Source organism: Bactrocera neohumeralis, chromosome 2 (genome assembly GCF_024586455.1).
Source record: "Bactrocera neohumeralis isolate Rockhampton chromosome 2, APGP_CSIRO_Bneo_wtdbg2-racon-allhic-juicebox.fasta_v2, whole genome shotgun sequence".
In the NCBI taxonomy this organism is placed as follows: domain Eukaryota; kingdom Metazoa; phylum Arthropoda; class Insecta; order Diptera; family Tephritidae; genus Bactrocera; species Bactrocera neohumeralis.
In genome coordinates, this window is record NC_065919.1 from 77,095,076 (window position 1) to 77,116,971 (window position 21,896).

The following is a 21,896-nucleotide window of genomic DNA, read 5'->3' on the forward strand; positions in this document are numbered from 1 at the left end:
GGCGATCGTTATGGCATGATAACCGACTATTTGATGCCTGAAATTGATCTCGGCGACATTTGGTTTCAACAAGACGACGCTACTTCCCACACATCGCATCAATCAATGGATTTATGGACAAAACACTACGGTGAGCAAATCATTTCACATTTTGGGCCGGTCGGTTGGCCTCTAAGATCTTGTAACCGTCAGATTTTTTCTTGTGAGGATATGTAAAGTTTTAATTCTATGCGAACAATTTCTCTTCGATTCAGACTTTTTAGCAAAACATTACGCATGCCAATCGCCCGTTACCTGTCGAAATAATTGAACGAGTCATCGAAAATTGGACTCAAGTCTATTGAATTTTCTGAGCAATTGCAATATCTCATACTAATTCTTAGTAAGCCACATTGCATACAAACACGTATGTAGCACATTTGACGTCAATGTTAGTAGAAATAACCTGAGAGCTGTTTGAAATCGTTTTAGTTACAACAACAGTGCTAACGGTAGCAGCACTCATAAATGTTTGCGAGCATTTGTGAGCAATTTTTGTTGGCATTATTTGCAGTTTAGTAGAAATAAAAGTGTGTGTGGGCGCGAAAAACCAGTCGCGATCAATGAAAACCACCCACCAGGTTGGTGAACTTGGCTGGTGCGCGCAGCATAAACTGTCTAGCGAAGGGAAGTCGGTGCGATAGGCAACCAAACGTCCAAGCGGGCGACACAGTGCCTTAGAATTAAGTGCATTTAATTGTTTTTGTTGCCACGGTGATTGCGGTTTAATTCCAGCGAGTTCGTTTTTGTTGCTGTTGTTGTTTTGTCTTTCCACATATTGTGAAGTAAAAAATAAAGAAATTAAATTTCGCTTCGCGATAATGCAGCGACATGCCGAGCCGGTGCGCCGACGCAGGTCGCTTCCCGCTAAGCAGCTTATCAAGATTGCGGCGAAGAGGCTAGCTAACGACTGCTTAAGGTTGCAAATAAAGTTAAAACACAAACAAAAAAATATGTTTTTTGTAGATTTACGAAAGTTTTAATTTTCTTCTGCGCTCTTTGCCAATATTTCCAGACACACACTGATGGAAGCTTGGTGTTGCTTGTTTTTGTAATTGCATAAAGACTGTTCATTGCTTACCTCCGGCACGGTGACCTCATAGGGTGTGTTCATGAAGCGCGGCGCATTGTCGTTGACATCAGATACGCGCACAATAATCGGAATGCTGCGTCGTTTGTTGGTTGCGTTGCGAATCGAACAGGAAACCTGTGGTGCAGCGAAATGAGAAAAAAATTAAAATAAAATTAACAAACCAAAAATACCAAAAATAAGTAAAAGCAAATAAAATCGCTCAATAGTTTTAAATAAACAAAATAACCAGAAATAACCACACACACATTCAGAAACAGCGAAGCACTCCGTTGGTGGTTTGCATAAGCAGAAGATGTGCTTAAGAAATTGTTGCGCTGCACGCCAAATGGCACAAGTAAAGCAGCCATAAAGCGCTTGCATATTTCAGGTTATTAGCTAAGCGCTCTACATGCTGTTTTTGGCCGGCCGGCATATTTGTGGCGTGCAACTGTAAAATTTCGCCATAAAAAATTTGCATTTCACCAAATAAAAGCTCACAGCGGCAAGCCACGGCGGGCAGTTTTCGTCTACACACACATACGTTTGCACATGTGTATTTCTCTTCGTTGTTCTTGTTAGCGTTTTGCACATCCGACTTAGTTGTATAAAGTTCACCGCAAGCCAGCCGCCTTCAGCGCGCCGCATGGCATGCAATCACAAACCCACACATATACACATTTAAAAACCCTCACATTCATGCACGTTGCTTCACTTTATTTTCAGCCCAGCTTTAGTTTTAGTGTTCTAGCTTGTGCTTGCTTTCGTGCACTCACCTGAAAGACAATGTGACTCAGATTCTCCTCATCGCGATCGAGCGGCTGCAGCAGCTGCAATTTTTTGCCGTCCAGCAGGAATGTCGGATTCCCCTTTGGGAAGACTAGATTCAGTGCAATTTCCGTGTAGGGATCACCGTAAATTGGCAACTCCGGCGGCGTGGTTTGTTGGCCAATAACTGTAAATACATAAATAAACAGTGCAGTAGCGGTTAGTGAATAAACAACAAGCGACAATATAAAACAGAAAAACATTTAAAACAAAGGAAAACGTTAATTTCGGCTGCACCGACACTATAATGCCCTTAACAGGGTCATTTTTCAAATCACAAAAGGGCTTAAATATATATTTAAATTTTTATTTTAATTTTTATCAGCAAGTTTTAATAGCAGCTTTATGCTGTAGTAGACCAATTTGTTCGAGGATTGTAAAAACTTGGCCACTAATCCATGTCAATTTTCGGGAAAATAAAAAGTCCTATGAAATAGAAAAGTCTTCCATAAAGGCACTTGATTTCGATCATTCAGTTTGTGCGAAAGCTATGTGGTGTACTGAGCGATATCGGTACCGACAAATGATCGGCTTCTTAAAGACAAAAGAAAGTGATAAAAACTTAAAATCAACATTTACTCGAGTATAAATAGACAGGCGGATATGGCTAAATCAACTATAGGATATTCGACGGTTACTTTTGTATAAAATTTCAATTACTACACATACTAAATATATCCTAGTCTGGGCATAATAATTAAAAACATAAAAAGATAAAACTAAAAACGCGGTGAAGAAATCTAAAAAAGTTGTGGAAAAAGAAGAAAAATGTAAAAAAACCTATTTTTGAAAAAAAAATCCGCTAAAAATCGTAACTCTAAATTGTATTTTTACCTATTGTGGTTTCCAATAATACAAAATATATTTATTATTTATTAAAATAACTATTAAAAGGTGTTCTATTTCCATATAAATTGCAAATTAAATGGGAAATGTTTACTATCATTCGAAAGAACATTCTTTTTAAGATTATCTCTTTGAAATGTTGCCTGCGGCTTCGTTTCAGATAGTCCATGCCTTAAGTCCAATTTTCGATGACTCGTTCGAGCATTTCAACTGATAACAGGCGAATGACACGTTGCCTAAACAAGGAAAAGTCTAACGATGTGATATCATACGATCTTGATGGTCAATCGACCGGTCCAAAACGTGAAATTATCTCCTCACCGAAGTGTTTTCTCAATAAATCCATTGATTGATGCGATGTGTGGGAAGTGGCGCCGTCTTGTTGAAATCAAATGAAGCCGAGATCACAATCTTCAATTTCAGGTATCAAATTTGTCGGTTATCATGGCGCGATAACAGTCGCCATTGACGGTTACATTCTCACCGGCATCATTTTTGGATAAATGTGGACCGATGATGATTCCACCGGCCTATAAGCCACACCAAACTTTTTTTCTGAATGAAATGGCAGCTGTTGAATATCTTTAGATTTCTCTTCGTTCCAAATGCGTCAATTTTGCTTGTTTACATACACATTGAGCCAAAAATAGGCATCGTCGCTGAACAAAATTTGGCTCGAAATGTTGGATCTTCTGTAAACTCTCAGCTACGGCTGCTATATTTTCTTCACTGCGTGCTGGACGTGGTCTATTCGGTCGAATATTATCCAATATTGAATGTTTGGTCACAAGATGGAAGATGGTGTTTCGAATAATACATATTGTGCTGACATTTTTTACATAACGTGAACGCGTTAAAAATAGTATCTCTTTTTGGATCACCCGTAATAATTATTAAATATTGTTGAATTATATATTTTCTAGACATTCTGTTACATAACGTAAATGTTTCGATTAACAAAAACAAAATTTGAACAATTTGTAAATGTTGTTTTGTTGTTATATTTGTTCCTGAACATATGTTGATAAAAGTATCATTATTCTTCTGGTTTACTTAGCCTAAAATTTATTAGATATTGTAATAAAATACATATTTTCTAGAAAAATTCGTTTATGTCCGTTTAAATTTGATTCATTATAACACATTTAGGTGACATAAATACAAATAAATGGCATTATATGAACTCAGCCTGTACTGATCTTTTGACATGAACAAGTTCAAGTGTCATATGAAGTTTATAATATCTTTTCTAGACCTTTTATTTTAGCTAAAAAAAAAAACAAAATCTATTTAATTTGAAAATCTTGACATATCGTCATGAAAGCAAAATAACGTACCATTTTTGTATTTTGTGATTTTAAATTACATACATAAATACATATGTTCAACATTTTGTTCCTGATAACCAGTTTTAACCAATATTAAAATTTTGTTTCACTCCTGTCCCATTTTATATCATGTTTCATTCATGCCACTGTAAATATCCGAAAATGTTGTTACGTTATTTTGCATTTCAGGTGACGATATATACAGCTGAGGTACTTGAGCATTCGTATAGGTTATAAAGATTTGACTACAGCATCGTCTGTAGAATCTGTCGATGCTCTCAAATTCCAGCGCTGCATTTAGTCTTGGAAATAACCACATTTAAATTCTGAACACACTATTTCACTTCATGTAAGTTATACATAACGGTATAAAACCATTCAAAACCGTAATAAAACTGCTAACAAAGTTAACCGTTCCTTTGAAGCTTCTTTTATGATTTGTAAGTATTGGTTTAGATATTAGTAGAATTGGGTAAACCTACAAATGTTTGTTAAGTTTCAAAGTCGAGCTTCAGCGAATGGCCATTAACGGCGAAAAATGAAGCGGCACACTTACTTTTGTGCACACACGGGCATATGATGGTCAATAAAATGTGCTAAAGCATCGGGAACACTGAGTAATTAATTCGGGAGCATGCAGGAGCAATGCATGGTATTGCTTAGTTGTTCGCAAGCTTATCAAGCTGTGTGCCATGCTGTGAATACGGAAGTTATAAAAGTTCGCACAATTCTTGTCTCATGTTGTGTTTACTTGATTAAATCTTGCCACTGTTGAGCATATCTTTTGAAGGTACAAATGAAACTGTTAACAAGTTATGTCCTTATGAAAAATGTTTAGAATGTTTAATACTAAAACAATTCATTAACTTCTTTGTAGAGTTGTTAGTAGGTGTTAAGCGAAGCAAAAAAGTGTTGTGTATAGAAAGAGGTCTTTAAAAAAACCACTCGACTTTTCAAGATCTATTTGCTTTTTCTTTAACATTGAGCAGAGTGTTTTCGAGGCTATGATATTTTGCGTAGAGCTTAGCGGTTTTCTCCTAGAACACTATATGTTCTCGGTAGTAACAAAAGGTTGGAATATATTCCTTGAAAAACTCAGCTGTTCAATTTGGTTATCGCTAAATGTGATAATTTATGGACTTTTAACTTCTTTAACTTATGGAATTTTCATAGATTTCTTATTACATGCCATCTATGAAAATTCCATACAGCCTTACTTAAAAAACCGAACATCTCGAGAAGTATTAATTACAGTGATTTTGCGTTCGGACCTTTTTTATAGCAAATAAAATTTCCTACAAGTTTGTCATGAACATTTTTTCTGTAGCTCTTGTCATTTACGAGATATATACAAAAAAATGCGAATTTCGTGGAAAAATCAGGTTTAGAGCCCCGTACTACCTCGCCGGTGTGAGTTACGACTTTGTTGCACTGGGCACTTTTGTAGAGTGAACAATTCTGAGAAATATGCGTCTAACGTCAAAGCGATGCCATAAAACATCTCTGATCTGTAGGAATTTAAAGATGGAAAAAATGTTTTGTAATGTATTTTTTATGGAAAATTTTTTAATAGTTCCTTAAACACCCTAGTTCTTAATTTAACAATTGAGAGGGTTAACTGCAAGCAAACGGGGTTTTCAGGCGCTGGGAAATAAATTTAATTTTTTTTGAATAAAAAATGTGAAATAAATTTGAAAAAATTAATAGTTAAAAAAACACCCTAATATACATACATACATATATATTTTTTTTATTACAATATATTTAGAATCTGTTTGATTATAAAAAACAATAAGTAAATTTCATGCAAAAATAAAAATAATAATAATAAAAAAAAACTTTATAATATTTTTTTAGAAATATTATTCAATGCGTATGCCGTTCATCTTTAGTTTTTATTTGAAATTTTGCAAACATCTTTTTCTGTATAAAAATTAGTTAATTTCTCGGAACCGCCAATATCGGACCACTATAGTATAGAGCTGTAATACAAAATGACTGGTCAAAATCAAGCTAAAGATCTTTTTATACACTTTTATGCTATAAGAAATGCATCTGTGAAGGCTATAATACGCTTTTTTAGCTTTCAACCCAAGGTGGATCTAAATAATTTAAATTTTCTACGGCTTAAGGTGTGTTTCGTACTCTCCGTACATGCTAATGCCTGCTGCTTTAATTTCTCATTACCTGTTAATATTGCGCTTTATTTCATTTATCAACTATCTAACGAATTCCTCCTTTCTTTCAGCGTTCCCATTCCTGTGCAACTTCCCATTCGTGCCACACAATTACAATCATTATATCAGACACTTAAACTAAAGCTAAACTCACAAGTTGTAACAAGTGGCAAAAGGGGTAAAAAGGAATGTAGCATAAAACAAAACAACTACAAAAATAAAACAATTGAGAAGCCAACGGCAATGCACACGTACACACATAACATCACAAACTACAGACAGCCGAGCGTTAGAACACAAAAATATTCGATTTGTAAGAACAACAGAGCAGCTAAGTTAGCGCTCCGACAGCAAAGAGGAAGCTAGTGTAACAAAAACAACAACAATAGAAAATACAAGAACACAAAGTAAGTAAAAGGAGAGATGCAAAAGAGCAATGAAACATCGACGATGAGCGCTACCGCTATGGCAGGAAGGTGCTCGAGTTTTGTGCGGCCGCAAAGCGGTGTTTGAAAAACAAAAACAACAACAACCACAATTGTATTATGTGTCCAAAAATGCATAAAATAAGAAATACTAAAATACTAAAAAGCAAATGAAATATAATGACGATGGAGCTTTGGGGGGAGGGTTGTGAATGAACACATGCAAGTAGCTTCGCGGAACAGCGCGCTGGCTAGTAGAGTAGTAGCTGTGTCAGCGTAGTTGCAAGCACATTTTGTGGCATGTTGCGCGTTTATTGTTGCGGCTGCTGCGCTTTTTGCGCTGACACAATTGTTTTTGCTTTGGTTCAACTCTGTTCAGTTCTTGAGTTTTTCTGCCACACTTTGGCTGCCTGCAACCGAATACGACTTTTTTTCTGTTTTTCTGCAACTAGCGCAATGCAGATGTTGCACTTGGCTTGTGTAAAGGGCGCCTTTGTGGCAAGAGCGGCGACGGCAGCACTCACGCCGGTGAGACACACACCGAAGCTGCAACAAGGCGTAGCAACTGTAATTACCAACGAAAAAGGCAGTGAGTAAAAGGCAACCAGGAGCGGACGGCCGACAATGGGCAGCCACATTGGTGGCGTTTAAATGGCGGTTGGTGTACAGTGCAAGGGCGGTCCCGACATTCTAACATTGGACAGTTTGATCGGAACGTTAGTAGCCGCGGCTGTCTCGAGTAATGACTGCCACAATCAGAAAGTTGTGTTCTACATATGTATGTGTGCGTTGATGCCACAAAGATTATTATTTCGTGTTGCAAGGCTGCTGTTTGTTGGTTGCAAGCTTTGTTTTTGCCTTTTCTGTTAGACTAAGACTTTTTGCTGCCACTTTTGCTTATGATTTCATGTTGCACTTGCCACGCTTGTGTTGCACAATTCATTTAATACAATTACGCGACGAGTTGTGTTTCCGTTGATGGAAACTTAGCTGCCTCGCTGCATGCACAATTGCCGTGTTCCTGCCGCGGCAGCCAGCGTCGAGTGTATATTTATGTCTGTGGCAAGTATAAAATCAAATTTGAATGCTTTGGAATGATGGACGTTGAGACAGTTTTATGAAGCGCAAATCGCGGCAAAAGGTAAACATGGACACGCACACATGCACACATGATAATTGTAGGTTCTTAATGTGTGTGTTATTGTATTGTGCTGTTGATTATTTGTGGCATGTTGCAGGAAATGTGAATGCTGGTATGTTGGAATGTCATTATTCGCCATATAGGTGCATATGTATGTGTGGTATGAATGTTAATTATACATACATGCAACCCCAGCTCAATACACACACATATACAGCAAAACATAAAATTTCATTTGAACGCACCATTCACACGCCGCAATGTTGCAGCACATAGCGAAAATCAAAAAGTGTTCGCACAAATGTGGCAAGTGCAACATCCTTTGTTAGCAGCTTCTGCGGGCACCAACGGTGTCTATTAAATGCGACATAACTCTTTTATCGCCAACGCTGCCGTTTCCTCATATTAAAAGTAAAAGGCAGTACACTTACACATACCACGCACACATACACTTACACATATGTATATTCAGAAAGCTCGATTACATTTATACTAGAACCACATGCAGCACGTTGGAGCAGCATTCTCTTACGTGGCAAAGTAAATTACGCCGCAGATCTTAAATTAACAATCTTAATGAAAGCTTGCCAATCGGCCGAAGGGAGGTGCCGCCTTGGCAGCGAGTGTTGCAAATCCTATTTAGTAGACACGAAAGTGATTGTTGGTGCTTGCAACAATGCTTGTAAGGCCTCGATGTTTGAAAAGAGAGCAGCGGGTAGATGCAGAAATTTGTATGTAGGTATGTATCCATTTTCCTTAAAATATGTTATAAATCGCCTTATACGAACGATTTGCACCAAATTAATAATGAATCATTAAAAATAGACACTCAGAAGAAAACGACTGTTGAGGCTTTGAATAGACATGCAAATGCGATTTCAAAAATAATAAAAGCTCGTTAGCTCGCCTAATTCATATAAAACTATCAGAAAAATATTTGTAAAGAAACTGATTTTTTTATATTTTCTAAAGCTCCAAAAACCAAAACAAAAGCTCAAAAAGCTACAAAAATATTTTTATGCTACAAGGAAAGCTCAATAAATTATGGTGAGAGCTTAATAATTTAAGCTTAAATTATAGTAAAAGCTCAATAAGCTACAAAGAAAGCTCAATAAATTATAGTAAAAGCTAAATAAACTAAAAAAAGTTCTTTACACTATAAGGAAAGCTCAATAAAGTATAGTAAAAGCTCAATAAGCTACAAAAACGCTCTTTATGCCGCAAGGAAAGCTCAATAAATTATGGTGAAAGCTTAATTTCTATAATGAAAGTTCATAAGCTAAAAAAAGCTCTTTATGCTTTAAGAAAAGCTCAATAAATTATGGTGAAACCTTAATTTTCACAACGAAAGCCCAATAAGCTTCTATGAAACTTCAAAAAACTGTAATGTAAGCTCATGAGAAACATTAACATTGCTAAACCGGGTCAAAGTGCGAGTTTTTCGATTCTTACCTCAGCCATCCAGAGAGCTTTAACTTTGATATTTAATTGTACATGCGTAAAATGCTTTCAGTGAGTTAAAAAAGAATTAATGAATGACTGCGAGTAAAATCAAAAATACAATCTAATGCAGCCTAAAAAGAACGTTATAGATTAATGAGGTGTAAAAAAATGTGACTCAATAGGGAATTAAAAAATGTTCTGAAATTTCCTTCAAGAAAGAAAATATCTGATAACTGATTGTTTGAGAATACTTAACAAATTGAGGTAACATTTCTTCAACCAAAGAGTTTATAACCGATCATTCTAATATTGTAGCGAGAAGACGAAGCTATTTATTATGAAAAATATAAATAGAGATGGTTCCTGTTACAATTGGTTGTATTGAGAACAGATAGGGATTGATCAATTAAAAAAGGTTACAAAAACTGCATAAGAGAGTCGCATTCAAGAGAACACTAACACTGTTAATGCAGTTAAGATGATATGCAACTTTTGTTTTAACTCCAACTTAATTTTCATGAATTTTATGCACTTTGTCTCGTCGCTGTTATACCATGCAACATCAAGAAATGGCAGGATAATTAAGTTCGACAATTATAAAAAAGCAGCGCCAGTGGATGGTGAGGACAATAACTTGGCTGCTCAACCGCGGGCATGATTCACAGCATAGCATGGCGCAGCACAGCTTAATACAACATGGCATGAACATCGTGCGCGAAAGTGTTTAATGATAATGACGTTAACGAAGAATAAACGGCGGCGTCACCACACCGAAGGCGGTCATGGCGGTTAAGGGTTGTCAGCGCGGTGGTCATTAACTGACACTGCCGTAGTTTACATTTTTAGTAAGAACCGACAAGAAATAATATTTTTGCTGTGCATTTATATTATGAATGCGTAGTTTTTCTCCCGCCTTCGATGAGCACATGTTGGCCGGTGTGGTACTTATGAAGCAATACAAACGAACCGATAGTGGATGAAGAAGTGTACTGTGTCTCGTGATGGGACTCATGAACATTATATTTCTAACGAAAGTGAGTTGTCTGCACAAACAAATTCTGCTGTCACCGTAAATTAGTGGTCACTAAGCTCTTAACATGACGGTAGGACAATTATGACAGTTTTATGATGTTCGAGATGGTCAGGAGGGTCAGCTTTAGTGATGGAGTGAAAGGTTCTTAAAAATTGTTTTCTTTAAATAGTGTAATTTTGGCAAAAAATACTTGAAAGTGAGGTGATTAATACAAAAAAATGCGTGAAACTAAAGTGTTAGGAGATTTGAATTAAAAATTTGAGACTCACTGGAAAAATGTGCTTGAACATTTTCTGCAGTTCCTCAGAGAAATAAGAGAGAAATAAGGAAGAAAATATCCAATATCTTCACTATGCAACTAGCTACCAAATATTCGCAACTTAGAGCACCTTGACAACTTGCAACTTGGTAACATGCTCATTACAATTATTTGCAACCGCGAACGATTTTGTTTCTTAGAAGTTCGCGTCGTACTCTTGACACTTTGGAATGCCTTATTTATGCATTTCGCCTATACTTGCAATATATTTGTGTGTACGTGCAGATAACTGCGTCTGGCTGTAATGCGAGTCACTCCACCATTTGGTGCAACAATAATTTTTGTGCTGGCAAAACCTCTTGGACTCGCTGGCGCACAACATGTAATTTAATGCGCCACATTCGTTGCAACTGCAACGCACTGACTTTGCTTTCATGTTCAGTAGCCGGCCCACCAAATGACAATGTCAGCGCATAAACCAACAGCGCAACGAAGAAATGCGTTCGACGTATTTATTACATGAACATTTGTGTTAAGTTCGAAGATATACATATACATATATACTTGTATTCTCAAAAGAGTGTAGTAAAAAGATTGTTGGTGTCGAAAGAGGAATTAAAACAAACACATAAATGTATGTATGGCTTGTATTTGTGAACTTGTGAAACAGAAAACTGGCTACTGGATTTTAGGGTTTAATACTTACTTTTAGTTTTTTGGACATTAGTGCAGTACTGCATAAAGATAGCTCACGAAAGAGGTTTCAAAATTTATCCAAAAATAAAGAGATGTAGTCTTAACAATTTTTTTGTATTTTAGAGACCAAGAAAAGTTAAAAAAATTGGCTTTTAGTAATTAATAAATGTCGAGAATGTTGAATTTGCATGTTGCTTTGGAGTGTTTGATGCATATTTTCAGTAGAAAAGTGAGACTGTTAACACTTTAAATGGGGAGCCATAATAAAATCTAAACTACTCTGAAGTAGAGAACGCTACGTATTAACGAAAAGTATGTGCAAACAATTCAGAAGAAAGCAGATGCTGGCTAAAGCATTCCGTGTGGGCATAACGGTCCAACATTACTGACAGTATCATCAGTTTATTTCCAAAACTAAAATGTGTGTATTTTCATTTTCAGTTTGCTTTTTATTTTTCAATTTGCCGTTGAAGCACGCTCACCAAAGTCTTGTATATAAAATCTCTTAACAGGCATATTTACATCTCCGAAAGCAATGCGAAAGTACCAGTTGCACGATAAATAAATAGCGAATGCTAAAATATCAGCGAAAAGTGAAAAATAGTATCGATTTCCCGCTGTAAACAATGAAAAAGTAAATATCTCCCAGTTTGTGGCACGTTTGTTTAAAATCGCTTGCGGCAATGTGAGTCTAGCGGGGCGCCATGCGGCCGAGAGAGATGCCAAAGCAATTTTCACGTAGCTAACTAAATGGAAAAGGGAAAATATACAGATATGTGGTGATATGAAAATATATTTATGTGTGTGTGTTATATCTGTGTGTGTTGGAGAAGTAAATGACAATCGTTTATCATTTATCGTTTATCGCAATTGTTTTCGCTTGCAACAAATAACTACAAGGTGCGTTCCAAAGTAAACAGGACTTAAAAAAAAAACAAACAAATGGTTTTTCGGCAAAATTAATTTATTTTATTCAAAATACTCCCCTTCTGCTTCAATACAGCTTTTTGCACGTTCCAAAAGCATGTCGAACGAGTGTTTTAGCTCGTTGGCCTATAATGCCGCAAGTATGCCGGTGCAAGCCTTTTTAATGGCCTCTACGTCTGCATAACGCTTTCCTTTCATGGGAAAATGCATTTTTCCGAAAAGGAAGAAGTCGCACGGTGCCATATCAGGTGAATACGGGGAGTGGTTGATGGTTAAAATGTGATTTTTTGGTCAAATAATCGTCCTTCGAATGTTGGATTCTCAGCCATTTTTGGTCGTTAGTCAATTTGTGCGGAGCAAACCCTGCACACACTTTTCGTAAGCACGAATGTTAGGTCAAAATGCGATAAATCGATGTTTTGGAGATGTTCCAATCCATTTCCAAGAATTTTAATGAATATTTCGGCGGATTTTTGATGAATTTATGTTCTCACAACGACTTCGGAAACGTTGAAACCACTCGAGCACTCTGCTACGGGATAAGCAATCATCGCCATAAACTTGTTTCATCAATTGAAACGTTTCGGTAAAAGTTTGACCAACTTTGAAACAAAATTTAATGTTGCCTTTTTGTTCGAAGCTCATTTTCGCAACGATAACACAAACATACTGACACTTAAAATGCAATAACTTCACTTCAAATCTATGAAATGTCATGAAATTCTCACTGGACAGTTGATAAAGATAGAAGATTCTAACGCACCAGTCGACTTATAGATGGTGCCACCAGGGGGCGCTAGATTCAAAAAGTCCTGTTTACTTTGGAAACCACCTTGTATTACTATGGCACCGATGATGGAACCATATATAGAGCAACAACTTGTGCGTAAAGGCTGACTTATATCAACATGAGCATGCGTTTGTATGTGTGTTTGCAAACCCTATAAAAGCAATTGTTAATTTAACTGCAAATTGCGCCAATATTTTTCATTTCATCGCCGATGGCTTATTCAATTTTCCATTGTAATGGTCAAAAGGAAGGCAACAACATCGAAATAATATCACTGATGCAAAGCGCTGTATATGTGTACGTGGATGTGTGCACAGAACTAATACTTGTAGTAAATTTGAAGATCTTCGCGCAGAAGATTGCTGCTATGACTTTGTATACCAGCTGCAGCATTTGTTGTTGTTGCAGTTGGTTTTAATTTTCTGATATCCTCCTGCAGCACTCAACAATGGCATAACAATCAAAGTATTGTTCAAAAACGATTTTTCTTTGTTAATAAAGGCGGCAAACCGCAAACATTGCTATGCTGGACAAGTAAAATAGCAAGAAAATGTAAGAAAAAGGAGATGAACCAAGCGTGGCTGCATCTGCGCACTGTGGTTTAGTTGGGTGAACGAAATTGTATTACAATTGAGGAGTGTTAACAGGAAAGCGTGAGTTGTTTAAGCTCTTGGTGAAAGATTAAGGATCGCCAGAGATTTTGATATTCATGAAACAAACTGTAATAATGAAAAAATGACGAATCTATTGAAATAAATAAGAGTTAAAAGGTGAATAAAATTTATAATGGCCTGCTTTCAGGCGCTTAAAGTTTCTAGATGTCCAGAAATCTAGTATTATACAATTCATTTGCGCACTCATACCATTTTTTACCTTTCAAGCTCTTCAATCTACATAATTATGTAACAGTTTGTTAATTTTGCTAAATATTATTGTTTGGCAATATTGAATAGTACTTCAAAATGTAGCCAAGAGATATTTCGTTTAACTTTTTTGGTAATTAGAAAGAGTGAAATAACAATAATAATAATAATAAAATAATAATAATAATAATAATAATAATAATAATAATAATAATAATAATAATAATAATAATAATAATAATAATAATAATAATAACAATAATAAACAACATGTGTTTGTGTGTTTAATCTGGTGTGACCGAGTCCAAAAATCGTGCATAATAATGCACTGTCTCCTAGTTATAGTTGTCGGAAAGATTGGAAAATATCGGTAGAGATTTGTGTTTTTGTAGTGGTGCGAATATCTGGCCCAGCATTCTTTTCGGTTTCTCTATAAAATTTTTTGGCTGGATTTCTGAAGTCATTTTTGTTAATGCTCTTTATAAGTTTTAAGGGAGCTGTAATTCCTGGTTTTGCTTCGAATTCTGCTAGAGTATTCCCTTGCATGCCGATATGGCTGGGTCTCAATGAGAGTTTTACTTCTCCTACATTCTTCTTCTTCTTAATTGGCGTAGACACCGCTTACGCGATTATAGCCGAGTTAACAACAGCGCCTAGTCGTTTGTTTTTTCGCTACGTGGCGCCAATTGGATATTCCAAGCGAAGCAAATCCTTCTCCACTTGGTCCTATCCAACGGAGTGGAGGTCTTCCTCTTCCTCTGTTTCCCCGGCGGGTACTGCGTCGAATACTTTCAGAGCTGGAGTGTTTTCGGCCATTCGGATAACATGATCTAGCTAGCGTAGCCGCTATCTTTTAATTCGCTGAACTATGTCAATGTCGTCATATATCTCGTGACAGCTCATCGTTCCATCGAATGCGATATTCGCCGTGGCCAATGCGCAAAGAGACCATAAATCTTTAGTTTTTCTCTCGAAAACTCGTAACGTCGACTCATCGGTTGTTGTCATTGTCCAAGCCTCTATATAGCAGGACGGGAATTATGAGCGACTTATAGAGTTTAGCTTTTGTTCGTCGAGAGAGGACTTTACTTTTCAATTGCCTACTCAGTCGGAAGTAGCACCTGTTGGCAAGAGTTATCCTGCGTTGGATTTCGAGGCTGACATTGTTGGTGGTGTTAAAACTGGTTCCTAAAGAGACAATTATCTATGACTTCAAAGTTATGACTGTCAACTACGTGAATAAGTTTGTTAATTTTGTTTTTTGATGACATGGAGATATTTTTGTTGCCCTTGCATATTGTTCCGAAAAACTAAATTTTTATCTGTGTTTATGTTTTGCTATTAGACTTTACCGTACGATATTTTTTGTTTTCCTTAAGATTAAAAAATAAACCTTTACACTTCATTTGGAGTGTGTCTTCGCTAAAAAGGCTGACTCTCACACAACACTGCTAAGTGTAGCCAATATAATTAAATAAAAAAATGTCTCAAAACTCTTAAGAGGAACTTGGAAGATCCAATATAACATTGTCGATCATTTCTGTTATTCATTTAATTACACTAACAGCATTGGTCTTGTTTCACAATGTCAGGTTTTTCGGCAGGATTTTTGTACTAAGCGCCTAAATGTAGACCTTCGTACTGTAAACAAATTGTTGAAAAAGCTTTGAAGAATGAAGTAAAAAACTTTCTTAATGGTTTAAAACTTCTTAAAGTGTATTGCGTATAAAAATGGTTGCCATATTTACCAATTAGTTATAAATATGTGCGGAAAATATAAATTTTTTTTATAAATTTGTGCAAATATCTCCATAATTAATGAAATTTGTCTTCGAAATACTAAGCAATCAGATGACTTTGATTTTTAGAAGTCAGCGATGCAGCGTGCTCTTAAAAATGAATATGATCAGAATAAGAACTTTTTATGTAGTTGGTTTTCCCTGCTCCAATTTCTACAATAAATTGTAGCAATTCAAAGTTTGTAGATATCGAGAAGTTATATTCTGTGATTTTGAATGAAATTTATTGCTGGTCTCTTACTTTAAGCATATTTGACATTACTTCATTCAGAAATAAAATGCTTAAAGACAAAAACTTCCAAGTAGAAAAATCGATATAATAATGTGCGTAAAACACTGTGTCGCAGTGCCAGAAAAGCAAGAGCCTTCAATGCTGAAATTGCTGCAGGATATGAAAGCAACAGCGGAAAGGCGCAGCGCGAGGAAGCATAAGCGAGAATAGCTAAGGAAAATAACACTTCGACTAGATTCTTTTAATGAGTTTTATTTTTATTCGCCTTCAACTGCCACAGTGAAGTGGCAGGCGCATAAAAGTAAATTGATCTGCTTTTGCTATCGCAACACAATCGCTGCACCGAAACAACAAACAATAATACAACAACGAGCAGCAAGAACACTTTAATAATAGTGGCGGCAGTGGCACGCACGTAATCTACAACACACGAGTCTTAGTTGGAACATACAACACTTGGCAACTGGCAACACGATATGCAGACGACAAGCAACACAAGAAGGGCGCTACATAGATAGGTGTGTAAGTACACATAAATGTGCTTGTGTGTGTGCTTGGCGTTTGCAAATGCAATTGCGGCGAATTGGTAGACGCCTTTAAATGGCGTCACGTGCAACTTAATGTGTACAGCACTCCAGCTCTGATGTCAGTTTTTGTTGTAGTGCATGCAACAACTGGCAACGCATCATTATCATCATCAGCGTATATAAACATTTATGTTGCTATACACTGTTGGTTTTGTACTTTTTGTTGCTTACTTGTTGAAATTGCCATGAAACTGATTCATTTATTGGGGCCTAATATAGTGGGCAAGGCGGTTGGCACAGCTCAGCAACTCATTCAACAAAGCAACTTATGAAATGGAGTTGTTGTTGTTATTGCTGCAGCTTGTTGCAAATAAAAAATGTGCGATAAGTTCATTTGGTGCATGAAATTGCTCCAATCGAAATGGCTGCGTTGATTTTGTGCGATAATTTTTTAGACTGGCCCTTTGCCGTGCGTTGGTCAGGGCGTATACTCAACTTTTTTCCAATTATTAAGTGCAGAGTTAAACTAGCATTGCTGGAAAATTATACACCTTTTACGATTATGTGTTTGAGTATAACTATTATGAAAAGTGGTGTTTGACCACAACTTGCCACTAAGTAAATCCGAAGCTTCTGCAAGATAGACGCAAGTTGCTCCCGCTGCTGTCGACTTGTGGCGTTATCGACTCACACACGTGTGCTGCTACATTTCTATGCCATTTTGATTAATGATGCTTGTTAGCCCTACTAAAAATGTGGCGTGTATTTGCAAATATCTATAAGAGCCTTAGCGATAAAGGCAAATTATTTAAGACAAAAGTGGAAACGCGCCATCAAACAAGCAAACAATTTATAAATATTTGTGCGTTGCCAAGCAACAACAATGCGCTATGAAATGCAAGCGCTGACTGCTGTGTCTGGCGCATAAAGTGATGAAGAAAAATGGCAGTCATTTATTTATATTACTAAAGTGGTTGGCTCATCAGCGCGGACACAGCAGGCCGTGGCTTGCGAAAGTTGCGTTCGGCGATAAATTTAATTAACTCTGCAAATAGGTAGAAAAAAGTAAAGGTGTAGAAAATACACATGCTGAAAACCGGAACTGGTACATGATCATATCTATATTTATAGCAACAACTTCTAAAAATTTGCCGAAGTTGTGCAAATGAGAAAGCAAAGCATTTTGTTAAGGTTTATTTTGACAAGAAATGAAGAGAATAGTGCAACATAAGTCTAATGATTTTTATTTACAAAGGGAAAAATATAAAAATATATAAAAATAGTATACATATATCCTAAAATTATTTGTGCTAAATGGAAGATGAGACCAATGAAAGGAAGCATTGTTATTTGTCAAAAACAGCAGGAAACATAAGTTGTTGAGTGCTTTAGAGCACTCTAAGGAGTAGGTCAAGGAGAATAACAATTAATTGGTGTAACAAATTATGGTAGAGAAGGCTCCAACTTAGCATTATAAACTTGGCAAGTGCAGTCACAATTTTTTTAAATTAATTTTTTCTGTTTAAAGTTAATGTGAGTGGCACCAGAATATCGGAATTTGCTCAAAGAGAAATTCAAGTAGTGCTGAGTAAAGAGATGTATGCCAAACAAAAAAAAAAAAACAACAAAGTTCTCGCCCTCATAAAATATTCTACAAGTTTAGTTAACTGTGACTTTTTCTTCATAATTTGAAAACCCAAATTACAGATGCGGAAAAAAATATGACACAAAAGAAATATATTTTACAACCTGTCTTGATTTTTCCGTAAACATTTAGCAATTTACTATAATATTTATGAGTCCATAAGACATAAATATTCTTTAACAGTTGGCTGTTTTAGGAGCATTAAAAAACCATTGCTAAATAACTTAAAATGTGTACACTTCAATTGCTTAAGAGGAAACTTAAGCCCAGTATCCCCATATATAAATACACTCTCATGAAAGCGGCAATTAATCACTCGCCATATAATGGGTTGTCAAAAAGTCTTGCGGAATTTTTATTGCATTTTTTTTTTATTGAAATGAAATGAATTTTTGATGACTCATGCCCAGCTCTTGACCGATGCTGCTGCTACTATGCCGGTCTCTTTCGACCAATTCAGCGATTTTATCGCAATTTTCCACGACAGGCCTTCCGGAGCGTGGCGCATCTTCGACCACCTTACACCAGAACGAAAACGTTGAAACCATCGTTGTGCGGTGGAAATGGAAACTGTATCGGGTCCATAAACTGCACAAATTTTATTGGCGGCTTGAGATGCATTTTTGCCTTTATCGTAGTAGTACTGTAAAATATGCGTATTTTCTCTATATTTTGCTCCATGTTTGCGACGCTATAACTCAGGAACGACATAAAAGAAACGACAGTCAATCAAACACGTGTTAGCGCGTGAAATGAGCTTTCCAAAAAGGTATAGCATGACCCGATGCGACGAATAAAACTAGAACTACGCGCTTTCAGCGCCAACTAGCGAAAGTACCGCATGACATTTTTGACAACCTAATATTTGGAAAGACTTAAGCAGCGAACTCGGTTGATATGTATTATCGAGCATAAATGCTTTAACTATCGTCATTACCTGTACAAAACCATAATTCGATACGTATTATGCAGAATCATAGCCGCAATTCTGAGAGCCTAAATTGGACTACAAATCTTCTTAAGTGAAATGCTTTTAAAATTCTTTAGACCATTAAAAAGATAATAACGATAGGTGTATAAGGTGGAAGTGCAATATTATTTTCCTATGTTACCATATGCTTGAAGAGCTTATAGAAAATTAATATATATGCATCTTTATTCTAGCTTCTAATTTTACGAACAAAAAATATTTCTACTTACAATCACCACGACTCTCTTCAATATCCAATATAATATTCGTTTGTCCCGTTTCAACTTCGCACAGCTGTGATTTGCCCAAAATACCCGCAATACGTTGACAACTAAGCAACAACAAGAACAATAACAAACGCGCTGTGCTTGCTGCTGCACTTCGACTCAAAGTGTGTGGCGTTGACATTGTGTGGCTAAAATGCAAAAGAAAATAAAAACAAATAAATTATAAATAAATGTCTTAGTAAAAATATATATTAAATTAAATAAAATATTATTTAAATTAAGTAATATAAGTACGAGAAGTGTAAAAAATAAATATGAAGTGAAAAGTGTAAAAAAATATGCAACTACACGAAACAATCCATGAACTTTGGACGAGTTAAAGGTGCGTGGGAAGAGGAAATGAAATGCATAGGGATCAGCCGATCGAAGTCGATGGTGGCAGAAAAAGCTGACCCAAACTTTTTGTTCTTAAGTACGACATTTGATTTCTTCGAAATGCTATAGCTTTCATTATCATTATAGAGTCTACTTGTGAGTCTTTACGTAGGCTGCAGGGTACTAATTGTACTAGTTTTGTTCAATAACCCATACCTTTGTGTTTTAAATTCCGATTGTACTAATTTTCAAAACTTGGAGAATAATTATTTTTGGGATACAAAGAGAGAGAATAACGGACCTAAACGTATTTTTTTTTCGGCGATGGTAGAATCGTTTGAAGTATTTATTATATAAATTGCTTGGTTTTAGAGTTCATATAATAGTACGAAATCGAACTTTTTAAATTGAAACTGCTATGCACGGACTTAATTTTCATCAGAATGTAGGAAACAGTGAGATATAGATCAAGTTTTTATATTTATTAGAAAAATATTTTCGAAACTGCCTGAATTAATTTTTATTTTTTGTTTTATATTGAAAATACGGAGAAGTTTTTAAACATATACTGCTTTCTTTACTGACGTAGACATCGCTTACGCGCTTAGTCGTTCTTCCTTTTCGCTGTTTGTCACCAATTAGATATTCCAAGTGTAGATAGATACTACTTCACCTGTTCTTTCCAACGGAGTGGAGATCTTTCTCTTTCTCTGCTTCTTCCGTCAAATACTCTCAGAACAGGAGGGGATGATGAGAAACTTTTAGAATTTGGTCAAGTGATGAAAATCTTTTGAGCGCCATTCACGTGAGAGTGGCCCGAAATGACTCGTTTACATATGGTTCAAGAAGTTAACGACTTTCGTTTTTAGACCAAGTATCCACAATAAAAAGAAGTTTTTAAACATATTACAATAAATAATATACAAATATGTTGAACGAATCTTAATTCTAGACTTTGCATTTAAGGCGAAAAAATTTCAAATACATATTTCCTGAATTTAATAATTTATAAAAATTTAATTTTCTTATACCAATTTCCCACAATTTAAGTACTTTTTTTATCGTATAAAGTAATATTAAATATCACTTGTATATCAACCTGTTTATTTTGTAAGCAAGTTCACGCCTTGAAAATTCTTGCCCTAGAAAATGTACAAAGAATTTTGAAAAAATATTTTTTATCGTTTTCGTGAGTATTTTGTGGAACATTTTCATGTACTTTCAAGGACAGCACATTCAACTCTTAGCTGCAGTTGCGAATTGTATGAATTTTCAAGTAAAAATCAATAAAGTAAGTTGCCATATATCGTAATTCTAGCTCGTATATGCAAAACTGGTTAGTGCTTGAAAAATTTTTTTTTTTTTTTTTTTTGTGTTTGGGGTTCATTCGAATAAACTACTGAGTTAATAATAAACATATACACTTGTATAGTTAACTAAATTATGCTGTAAACTACTTTACAAACAATTAAGCACATGTTGCACGAACTATTTACGACAATTATGTAAACTATAAATCCTGTCAACGGCTATAAACGGTCTGAATTAAACCATAAACACCAACAACTAAAGCACTTTTGGATTATGCTAACCGGTCGGATATCTAAATCAATATATATTGTTGGTATATATGTATATGCACATTAGGGTGATTCATGATAATTTTTTTTCATTGAGTTATAGAATTCATAAGAAATAAAAAATTTTCTCAAAAATAATCAAACTTTAACTGTTAATATCTTTTAAATGTTTGGGTTTACGGAAAAATCATATTAGACCTTTTTTGTAGAGCAGTAAATTTCCTACAAAATCTAAGGAACAAGATATTTTTTCAAGTAGTTGAAAGCGAGATATAAATTTTTTCTATCTGATAAAAAGAAAAAAATAGAAAACTGTATGTAGGAGGACCTTCCCGTTACAATTAAAAACTCATGTCTGGAGAGGTTTTCTTAGAGGTGTCTAGGAACCTATTTTTCCGAGTACCAAACGAAAAAAAAATTTTTTTTTTTGAATCACTCTAATGCACAAATGTAAATATGTAAACATTCACAAAGTGAAGAAGTAGAAACAAAATATTTTAAAAACAACAAAATTAAATCAATTTAAAATATGTTGTCGACAGGTACTCTTATCATTTTTATTGACCTCGAACCGTTTATATTGACTTCATTCACGTCCAATTGGTTTCCAACGCAAAATAAGAGAGCGTGTTTTTTCAAAATAATTTTTTGTTACCCCTGTGTTTGAGCACTTATTA

At 35.6% G+C, this 21,896-nt stretch overlaps 1 protein-coding gene across 8 annotated transcripts in view; it reads right to left on the reverse strand.

Annotated features, from left to right (window-relative positions):
• Positions 1 to 21,896, reverse strand: part of LOC126751528 (cadherin-99C) — a 418,338-nt gene that overhangs the window by 51,323 nt on the left and 345,119 nt on the right. For 4 of the 8 annotated variants that reach the window (XM_050461862.1, XM_050461861.1, XM_050461860.1 and 1 more), the window contains 3 exons: positions 19,268 to 19,452; positions 1,885 to 2,063; positions 1,121 to 1,246 (listed from right to left, as the gene is read on the reverse strand). In XM_050461862.1, coding sequence (XP_050317819.1) covers positions 1,121 to 1,246; positions 1,885 to 2,063; positions 19,268 to 19,445 — 483 coding nt within the window. In that variant the 5' untranslated portion in view covers positions 19,446 to 19,452. The remainder of the gene's footprint in view (positions 1 to 1,120; positions 1,247 to 1,884; positions 2,064 to 19,267; positions 19,453 to 21,896) is intronic. The other 4 variants (XM_050461864.1, XM_050461865.1, XM_050461863.1 and 1 more) reach the window with 2 other exon arrangements.